This window comes from Nematolebias whitei, chromosome 7 (assembly GCF_014905685.2).
Source record: "Nematolebias whitei isolate Nwh7 chromosome 7, NemWhi1, whole genome shotgun sequence".
NCBI lineage: Eukaryota > Metazoa > Chordata > Actinopteri > Cyprinodontiformes > Rivulidae > Nematolebias > Nematolebias whitei.
In genome coordinates, this window is record NC_056504.1 from 38,826,834 (window position 1) to 38,837,482 (window position 10,649).

The 10,649-nt window shown below is 40.1% G+C and overlaps 2 protein-coding genes across 2 annotated transcripts in view; both read right to left on the minus strand.

Annotated features, from left to right (window-relative positions):
* Positions 1-1,123: 1,123 nt before the first annotated feature.
* Positions 1,124-3,960, minus strand: LOC119412816 (protein disulfide isomerase CRELD1). The gene is made up of 5 exons (XM_037679850.1): positions 3,903-3,960; positions 3,705-3,806; positions 2,082-2,225; positions 1,867-2,007; positions 1,124-1,777 (listed from the first exon to the last, which is right to left on the minus strand). Exons 1-5 carry the CDS (start codon positions 3,958-3,960, stop codon positions 1,557-1,559), a joined length of 666 nt encoding a protein of 221 aa, XP_037535778.1. The 3' UTR covers positions 1,124-1,556.
* Positions 3,961-7,632: 3,672 nt separating this feature from the next.
* The window catches only part of il17rc (interleukin 17 receptor C), an 8,953-nt gene continuing 5,936 nt past the window's right edge, over positions 7,633-10,649 (minus strand). Inside the window, exons 10-14 of the mRNA XM_037679851.1 lie at positions 9,302-9,355; positions 9,177-9,222; positions 8,973-9,068; positions 8,607-8,645; positions 7,633-8,520 (exon numbers count right to left, since the gene is read on the minus strand). Of these exons, the coding sequence (XP_037535779.1) occupies positions 7,961-8,520; positions 8,607-8,645; positions 8,973-9,068; positions 9,177-9,222; positions 9,302-9,355 (795 nt within the window). The 3' untranslated portion in view covers positions 7,633-7,960. The remainder of the gene's footprint in view (positions 8,521-8,606; positions 8,646-8,972; positions 9,069-9,176; positions 9,223-9,301; positions 9,356-10,649) is intronic.

Here is a 10,649-nt window from a genome sequence, read left to right on the forward strand (position 1 = left end):
CTTTCGAACAATTCACTGTGACCAACGCCAGAAGTACTTTTTGTTTGACTGAGCAAATGTTGCATTTATTTTTACTTTTTCTCAGTTCTTAAGCTTTATATTTTCTATCATTTCTGCTTATTTAATTTGCCAGTTTGAGACTGTACTATTTATAAAAGTAAATGTATTGAGCTGTACAGTAAAACGAGCTAGGAACAAACTCAAATGTGTGTCCAGCATGCTGAATGATCGTTCGTTTGGACGTGAGCTCGTCTCCGACATGCGTCATTCCTCGTCCATTAGCTGCATCTGCATTGTGCATTGTGACGGTGTGATGTCGTGTTCGAGACTGACGTGTGTCTCACTTACTGTGTCCCCTTAGTAGACAGCCTGTGCAGTTTTGTGAGAGTGCAGCATGTTTTTGGGGGGGAGGGGATTGTATTCAGAAAAAGAGTCTGTGTGTGTGTGTGTGTGAGAGTGCATTTGAGTGTGCATATCTCCAAGTGTGTGTGTATTTGTTATGAAATATGTAAGAGAAAATTCTATTTAAAAAACACTTTATCATGTCCCAGACCAGAAAAAAAAAAAGTGAGACTGAGCAAGTTTTGAATGACGCATGGATAAATAACGTTTGGTTGGCTTTTTTTTTAAACTATAGGAGGCTGTCCTCAGTGCCCCTGTTTGCTATCGTCTGTGCTGTATCAGAATAATACTATTGAGTGTTGGCCAGCTTGTTTATATCCATCAAATAAAGGTGACTTTCTTTCTGTCTTCGTTACTGATTTTCTGCCCTAATTTAAAATATTTCACCTTAGCAACTGCATTTGTATATTGTTGCTTTAACTGTCCGTGTTCATAGAAAAACTGAGTTTCACATAACCTGCCACCTAGAATGACAACGCAAAGACTTCAAAGTGTAAAAACAGTGTTTAGTATTTATTTATGCCTGGATATCATGAAAAACATACTGAAATGTTTTGTACAACACAACTATGGAAAGGATATGAACGGTTAATATCTTACCTGTTGCAGATAGCACTTTGAACAATCTTAGTTTGGAATAAAAGAGTTTAATTCTGACCAAATCGATGAGTTAACAGCTAGAGCGTGACAAACGGTGGATTGTTGCCGTCTTAAAACCGCCAATCTAAAGAATTTCGTAGTGTTTCAAATGAACGCTATTTTATATAAACTTTTGTGAATTTTTGTTTTCCCACAGTAAAAGCACTTGTGTCAGAATGGGAGCGTATGTCTGGACAGCCTCTTCTCTTGAACAGTCACATTTAAAAACAATATTTTTAGTTAATGTTCAGCCTTTAGGTAGAGAGATTCTCTTAAAAACTGCAGTAACCGAAGACTACATAAAAAGGTATAAAACTTATAAAATAAAAGTCCCTGATTTGTTTAAAGTGTATCAAAAGATACGTTACATTATCCAACTCCACTTTTTTGGACGGCAGCTCCTAATTTCACTTTCAAAATAAAACATTTACGCATGCCCTCTTTAATCACTTCAACAAGCCGTGGTCCCTGTGCCTGCTGTTAGTCGTGTCTTTTGAGTTAACAGTTCTGGAGCGTTAACGCCCCTTCATGAAGCTGTTCAGCAGACGATCCCCTCTCTCAGAGAGCCAGTAACCCGCCATGGCTGCCGCTGCTCCTATAAAAACAGATGTGTAGACCAGATCGCCCTTGGCTGCAAGTGTAGCCAAAGCACAAAGCACCACCCCGAAAAACATTTGCTGCAGCACCTCCAATTCGTCGTCCTGGATGTCTTCAAACAGACCTTTCTCCTGAACACCTGCAGGGGGCGACCAAGGGCGAAAAATAAATGCTAGATTTTCTTTTCTCTGTTTTTAAGCATCCACACAGCCAATAAACTGCACTCACTGGGCAGCTGTTTCCTCACACAAACACCGTTCTTCTGGATGAAGCCGTCGGCGCACTCACAACGGAACGAGCCTTTTGTGTTGATGCAAATCTCATCCAGACCATGACAGGCGAGCACCCTGTCACTGCATTCATCGATGTCTGAGCAGACCAAAAATTAATGCAATAACCATATAGCATACATGCTTGTTATTTTTATTATCATTTGTAATTACCTAAACATTTGGGCCCTGTCAGTCTGTATCCAGGAGCACATTTTCTGCAGCGAGCTGGTCCACTCCCCATACAGCCCACACAGGCCACATCACAACCTGGCAAACCATTTACTTTTTTCAATGATACATCACACTCATCCTCATCTATAGTGAATATTATAAATAAAAGGAAAAGAGAGAAATAGGATCAGATAGGACGCAACATTTCATTTTAAAATACACTTAAAGTGTTTTAGTTTCCCTTCCAAGTTAAAAAAAGATTTCTGTTTTGCTGAAGAAGAATTGATTTTCTGGGTAACACCTAAAAACATAGCACAATCGTGTCACAATTATAAAGTGCATTATGGACATTTGAAGCCTACACAAATTACAAAACAATTAACGCATTGTGTCTAGAGCCATCAAGCTTCAATAATATGTTTGCAAAATTCTCAAGTTTTATGTTAAATCTTTAAAACCTTAGAAGCCACTTTTGTTCTAACCAGTAGGCTTTATGGAGCCGTTTGGAGAGTGAGCTGCCTCAAATTCCACCTGCTGTATAATTGTCCAAAATCAAACTATAAACCAAGTAAACATAATTTTCCAAGTAACTCGCATGTGCATTGTATTTTTCATACTGGCTGTATACAAGTGTACCTGTAATGCAGTAGTCTCTCTTCACTTTGCGGTTCGTTCATCCCGAACTCACTCTCACTGTTTTTCAAAATAAGACATGACACACAATTGGCTGATTGATGGACGAGCCATACGATCGGCATGGAATTTTTATTTAAAATAAATTATTTTAAATTATGTAGCACCTGCTGCACATTTGTGCAGCCCAGGGCTGCAGAAAAAGCTTCCGCCTGCACCTCAGTGCAGGCCTTACTGCAGGATAAACTTCCTGCTGCAGCTGATCAGCTGTTCTGTGTGCAGAGCTGAGAAGTGGGCGTGGCCAAGAGCGCTTGCAGGTGGCAAAGATCAGATGAGGCATGGAGCTGAAATCATGACATTCTGTGCTCTTTTAGAGCTTTAGAAATGTTGTTTTGAATATTGCAAGAGTGTGGGAAGGGCTTAAAATGCCTTATATATTTACATATATAAATACAAAAATAAATTACTACTTACTACTTGTTCTACTATTCCTACTTTGTGGTTTTTCACTTATCGCGGGGCTTCAGGGTATGGATCCCCGCGACAAACGAGGGACTACTGTACACATAATTTAGAAGACAATTTGATGCCAAGAAATATCTAAAATATTATAATTAGTATTTATTAATTGTGCTGGTACCAAACTATTGTATAAATATTTTTAAATACAAACAGATTTCAGATGTGTGCACTCAGATTTTTTTTTTTATATTAATTTGTCACAACTAATATTATTTGGCGAGATGCTAAATAATGAACTTGAATCATTCATGAAGTTACCAAAAAAAAAAAAAAAATTTCTGTTTCGTTAATTTGAGGATTTGCTGCTTTTCTTTTGTTTCATCACAAACGATTCGTCTCATAAACCGTTCAAACACATGCGGCAACATTTAATTTTTACTGCATCGAGTTTGTTAAGATGATTTACGTCACATTTCTGCAAACTTTGCCAAGACATTTGATATTTTATCCCATCAATGAAGTACTGACCTCTGCACTCAAAGGATCCTTGTGTGTTTAAGCAGTAGCTGTTCTCCAAACAGTTCCCCAGCTCGATGCCGCACTCGTCAATGTCTAAAACAGATGGAATGCCTGATGACACACACACTGCAGCTGTTAACACTGTTCAGAACAATGCTGACATATTTACAAATGTTACCAACACAGGTGTAATTATGAAGAGTCCACCCAGGTCTGCACTCTTCACAGTGGACTCCATCTGGCCCTGAACACTTGCTGCAAGCATCTGGACAGCTGTGCACCCGGACAACAAGCAGCAGCAGCAGCAGCAGGCTACAGTGAAACCACCTCACCCCCATCTGACCAGAACATACAAGCTGTTAGTGTCCTGCAAAACATCTGGCATCATGGGGTCAGAACACCTGGCGTTCAACCGATTTACAATCCTAAAGAAAAACAAGCACGTGTTGCAATTATTGTTTATTATAAACCAGACAAGATTATTTTTTTAAACTGCACCTTTAATATAATCAAATAAAAACACACATTATTTTAGAGGGCTCAGAGTGATAAGATCTGACTAAATTTATCTTCATTCTCCATGCACTTCAACAGTTTTAATACATGTACTATAATACATCCAGTTTCTGTCCCGAGTGTTTCACATCTGCTATACAAAAAATTAAAAAATACGTTCATGTGGACAATCTCCATGAGTCTTGTGCTCCAAAATACATCTTACATTGCTAAAGTATAACATTAGCCCCATTCAAAGGTCTCATTTAAACAACTTTCTACGACATAAAATGACATGCTGCCCTAACTGAGCTATTTATATGTCGCAGTCGCGTTCAGATTTCAACCTAAAAAGTATCAACACGCCGCAAACTAAACCCGTCCAATAAAGTAAGTTTAAAAACAGCCTCCTGAAGATAATTTAGTGTATGTTTTTACCTCCGTGTCACCGGGTGTGAACCGAAGAGCGTTTTATATTTTAAAACAAGTGAATACAGCCGACACTTGTCCAATCTAATTTCTTCGTTTGTTTGGAAACCTCAAACTAAAAACTTTCTGAGCGAGCGGGACCTGAGGTATCTAAACTCAAATGATGGCACCGCTTCTCTAGGAGGTGCTAAAACTTTTAACAAGCACACTCAGACACTAGCAAACTGACACCAAAACTAACCAATCAAATCGCAGCATACCACTCCAGGAGGCCAATCACGGCTTCAATAGGCGGAGAATGGGGATGGATTTAAAGGGATAGTTCAGATCTTTTGAACATTACCAGAGCCCTATAAAGAGGGCTCTGAACATTACCTGCTGTGAACATTTCGTCAGACAACCTAAGTCTAGAACAGAGTTTAATTCTGGTCAGGGTTTGGGTGTCTGTTTAGCATATACCATAGTGTTTATCTTAGATTCTTATTTACTATTCTTTCTATACTTTACCATTTTTAAAAGTAACTGGGAGGGCAGCACAGTGGCACAACTAGTAGAGCTGCTGCCTCTCAGCAAGAAGGTTGCCGGCTGAAATCCCGGCCTGGGGGCCCCCCTGGGAGGAGCCTGCATGTTCTCTCGGTGCATGCATGGGTTTTCTCCGGGTACTCCAGTTTCTTTCCACAGACAACATGCATGCTATTGATTGGTAACTAAATTGTCCTTAGGTGTGAGTGAGAAAGTAAATGGTTGTCTCGTTTGTCTCTATGCGGCCCTGTGATGGACTTGCAACCCGTGCAGTGTCTCTTGCCCCTCGCACAGTGATCGCTAGACATGGGCACTGGCGGGTAAAAGAATGGTTGGGAGTAACTGGACTTTGTGTACATAATTTCATTCCACCTCATGTACCACATGTGTTGGAAATGACAAACTTGGCTTGAACTTAAGGCTCAAAAATGACCACGACTCAAGTAAATTCTATTAGTCATTGAGAGTCTGTGACGCAAGAACTAAATCTACATCGCTGTCAAATTAATAATAATTTACATATTATTGTCACGGGTGGGTTTTTGGATTCTTAATAAGCCAGACACAGGAGTGCAAAAACAAGAACAGTTTTTTATTAATTAGGCTGCTGGTAGCTGGAGTCAGGGTCCAAGGCAGGAGTCCAATCTTAATGGAGAGGGAAAGTGAGGCAATGCAGGGTTGTGGTCCAAAGGGCTCAAACACAGGGAGTAGAGGTCCAAGAATTAATCCAAAAAGGGTGATCCGTGAATCGTGGTCATAGAGGCAGAGGAGGAGGTCATTACCGTGATCAGAAGGACAGAGCAGAACTAGACAAGGAGCAGGCAAAAGGGTAAATCCACAAGACAAGGTGTGAGGTCGAAAATCCAAATACAGGGCACGAACATCAAGCATGAACAAGAACTAGATGGCTGGATATCAGGGACCATGGAAGGTATAATAATTCAGCCCTGGTGGAGAGGGAGAATGGAACTTATAAAGGATGCAGAGCAGGTGAGTGGAATCAGGGCTGAGTGTTGTGATAAACAAGGGAGACGTGGCATGGCTTGGAAGGAGTAGGCTTGAGCTGGAGATGGGAGACAGGCATTGCAAAGCAGGGAAGAGAAACTATGGCATGAGGTGCTGAAACAATACCAGGAGTGTGAGACACAGGCCAATGTGGGGGCCACTGACCATTACAATTATACTGCTTATTTGCAGGAACAATACGTAATAAATTAAACTTTAGTGCTTTTGATGCAGCAAGAAGAACTTCCAGCAGGAAAATCATATTACTTCTGCCAGAAGAGCCATAATGCAAAACTGACTGTAGGGTGAAAGTTGATAAAAACACAATTTTTACTGAGCACTATGAAATTAATAAGAGATTAGAGTTGTTTTTATTATTTTATTTAATGTACTCATTGCAAAGTCTGACATCAGACAGAAGTAGGTCACCCTGGACTACATTAAATGGACACATTTAAGAGTTTGATCCAGTAGTTTTTCCAAATATCCTGATGTGCATTTCTGGAATGTGGATCCACTCACTGAGACAATAAAGCACTTGGCTGAATCTGCTTAAAACCACATAAGATTTCTGTGTAGGTAAATAAGCACGAAAAAAAGCATCTCAAAGACGTTTAAATGGAAATCTGCAGTTGAAACACAAAAGAAAAGAGAAAGGACAAGAAGTTAAGAATAAACATCAAAGCTCATGCAGGGTGGTGGAGCATCATAAAGACAAAACTCAGCATTTACACACTCAGTTTCATAACATTTCTGCTAAACCAGTAAGTCACGTTATGGTAGGAAAACACTGCTTTAATGTATTTTAAACTCTAGTCTAACAGAATATTTATGACTCAAATCATCCTTATTCCCAGTCTGTGATATGTTCACAAGCATATTTTAATGTAGAACGTTTTTGAAACTTATCAGCGTATTTTACTCAACAAATATGTATGTAAATTTGTATCAAAATTGTCAGACTTCTGAATCCCAAACAGCTCCTTCATGAGTGTATCCATCTCTGATCTGTTTCAGTTACCACTTTTTCCAAAGGTGAACAAACACACGTGGTGGTTGGTATCTGGTAGCAAATTTTGCTTAAAACATTTAATTTAAGTGCACAAAAACCATCAATATGAGATCAATTTTGTGCAGATTTTTTTTCTTCTATACTTTTCACAATTTTTGGATTGTTCTTTAAGACCTTGCAATGAGTACCTTTAAGAAGACGTGCAATCAACTTTGCTCTCAGCTGATCTGTGACAAGCCATCGTCAATCCGGTCAGAACGTTCTCCAACTGAGGTTCTTCAAACAGCAGGTATTAAATTACCCAGCCTCCTAACAGAACCTCACTTCAAAAGATCTAATTATTCATTTAGGTTGGATCATACATCTTGATAAGTGCATGCAGAATAAAACTTGTCACATTGTTTACATTTCAAGTTAATCTCATGAAATGAGCAATACTGGTAAACATGATGTGAATATCTTAAATCTTTTCTATCCAGATTAACATTTCCTTCTGTAAAATAAATATTTTAGCTACAGGTTCATTTTAAATGACGTTTTGTATACTTTAATGCGGCCTTATTTGTGCATATGTGCGTGGGTTTTCAGAAAGCTGCACAGCCCAGCTGCTTAAACACTTTTCTTTTTATCACAAAATATATTTTTTATTTTAAAATAACGGGAGTTAAAGTGTCTCATCTTCATTATATTCAGTTCACATTCAGCAAATACTTCACGCTGCCACAGTATTCTTTGGGACACTCGCAACATATTTACACAATGATGTTAGATATAGTCCATTTCCTCCATCAGTTTTAGGGTTTCACCTCCACCCCATCCGTGTCCTTCTGCTGGGGTCCATCTTTGTTTCTACAACAGTTAGCTCAGCGAGGAGCGTCTGAGTCTGAGAGGGGAGGTGGAAAAGAGGCAGACCTCGAAGCAGCTCTGGTAAACTCTTGTGACCGCTGTTTTTTTGGCTGGTGTCAAAGTTCACCAGAACAAAGCGCTCAGCCGCTCTGCCCAGCTTCCTGTGCGTGTGAATAAGAAACAGCGATGCAGTAAATAAGTCTGAATAAGGAGACTTCATTTGCTGGAGTTTCTCCACTTCTCCATTTCTGTTTAAGTGGGTCCACTCCTCTGTTCTTTCTGAGGTTTTCGGGGTCAAAACAAGCACAACTCGACCACCCATGCTGTCCATCCTCTGCAGCTGTGAGTACAGCCACAAAAGAGGTCCCTGAGAGCACTGCTCCTTCCTGCTCCACTGGTCCACAGACACACTGAAGCCCTGGCTGCAGAGGAGAGACCCCAGCTGATCAATGGACTCTGAAACACCAACATCCTCATCTGGGGGGCTCAGCAGCACCACGTGACCCTTCCTGCCAACTTGAAATGGAAGAGCAAGAGACAGAGGTGTCATGTATTTAATGTGAATTCATGTATTTTTAAGAGGTTATAAAAGGAGGACTCACTCTTCACAAATCCTCCATGACGCCAGCTCCATGCCCATCCTGTAAAAGTTGGAATGCCACAGGTAAATACGAATAACAACTGTTTGAATTCACAACAGCATCTTGAGATAAACACCTCATTTGTACACGAGCCAAAAAGCAATTCAAGACCTAGTCAACATGATGGCATCTATGGAGAGAATGAAAGAAAGGAGCTTTTGTTGGAAGGCGCTTTGGGAAATTCCAACCAGAGAACAATTCACCTTTTGTCATGAACTTCTTACCAGTTCCACCAAAAAATTAGATATGGTGGTGTCTTTTTTTATGGTATACTGTAACATGTCTTACACTTTTAACATTGAGGGGGGGAACATAAGGAAAACTTACTCTTGACAAAGTCATGGAGGCAATAAATCATGAGCACAGTCAAACAAACAAGCAGCATTACACCAACAACCAGGAGACTCCAGCGCCATCTGCCAGCTGCAAAAAGCAAAACAGAAATTCCCCTTCATGAAATACTCTGAAACACTCTGCTGGATTTTAGGAGACCAAATTAACTCCTTTAATCATAAACCTTTTCATACTTACAGTCACTGGAGCAAAACGGGCCGAATTTCATTTCATTTATCTTCACCTGCACAAATAAATAAACACAGTTTAGACATACAACTTTATATTTTTAGTTAGAATTTATGGAGATTTCTGAACTTTACCATGACACACTGTGAAGACTGCTCATTGATGTTTTCAAAGGCACCTTCTCTTTCCTAAAAAGGGAGAAATTTGTTATTTATTACAGACAGACCAGGGGTCTGCAACCTTTATGATCAAACGAACCATTTTTACACCTTTGTTCACTACATTAAACTTGTCCGGAGCCACAACAACCTGCTACAACTGTGGTTATCAACTGGTGGCCCATGAGCCACTTTAGGTTTGATGGAGAGGACTTTTGTGGCCAGTAAGGGTGACATTTTAAAGTTAAAAACATCTAATGATTTTTAACATTTATTAAAGAAAAAGACCAGATTCTTGTAAAGAGGAAAACAATCAGTTTATAACTTTGTTTTTATTATTAAAAAAATCTATCCACTATGCAGACCGTTCTTCATATAAAGAAATAAAGTATCAAGATAAAGTATATTTCTTCTTGTACTCGCTCCAGTCCCATATTTGAAAAAGAAATGACAGAAAAACTGAACTAATCATTTTTTGTTGTTTAACCAATAAAATTCAGTTTCATGTCAGTTTTAGGTGAAAGCTTTAAAGAAGAGGGACCAAAGAGCCACATGTGGCTCCAGAGCCGCAGGCTGCAGACCCCTGCTCCAGTGTCTGTCTGGGACTGTGCATCTCCTTCAGGGTCACCTCAGGTCTTTGTGCTGCCTCTTCCATTAATACCTCCTCGCCCTGTTTGGTGGGCGGCCCTCTCCTGGCAGGTGTGTTGTGGCACCACGTTCTTTCCATCTGGTGATCAAGGACTGGATGGTGTTCTGGGGGATCATCAGAGAACTGAACATTTTTTAGAGCCCAGCCACAACTTTGTCCCCGACTTGTTTGGAGATCTCCTTGGTCTTCATGGTGTTTGGTTAGTGGTGCGTCTTGCTTAATGGTGTTGCAGTCTCTGGGGCAGAGCTATTGAACTGGTGGCCCGGGGGCCAAATCAGGCCCACGGATGAGCTCAGTTCGGTCCACCAATGGGCTCATTTTTAAATAAAACTAGCTTTAAAGCGTTATTAATGACAAGAACGTTTAGCTGAACAGACCTGCTCTGGGGCCTTTCAGACAAGGTGTGTGTGACAGGTCATGTGACACTTGGACTGCACACAGGTGGACTTCAGTTCACTAAGCATGTGACCTCTGACCTCTGACGGTCAGTGGTTGCACCAGAACGTTTTAGGGGCTTCATAGCTAAAAAAAAAAAAAAAGAGGGTGAATACGTAGGCACATGCCAATGTTCAGTTTTTTTTCTCATTTCACTTCAACTTAGATTATTTAGTGCACATGATGTCACATACTTTCTCCAGGTACTCCAGTTTCCTCCCACAGACCAACAACATGCAT

Excerpts from the sequence above, each read along its gene's own strand:
- LOC119412816 (XM_037679850.1), bottom strand. The coding sequence starts at position 3,960 with ATGCTTGCAGCAAGTGTTCAGGGCCAGATGGAGTCCACTGTGAAGAGT. Across the intron at positions 2,226-3,704 it reads AGGATCCTTTGAGTGCAGAG|ATGAGGATGAGTGTGATGTA; the intron begins GTCAGTACTTCA and ends TATTCACTATAG. Across the intron at positions 1,778-1,866 it reads TGTGAGGAAACAGCTGCCCA|GTGTTCAGGAGAAAGGTCTG; the intron begins GTGAGTGCAGTT and ends CGCCCCCTGCAG.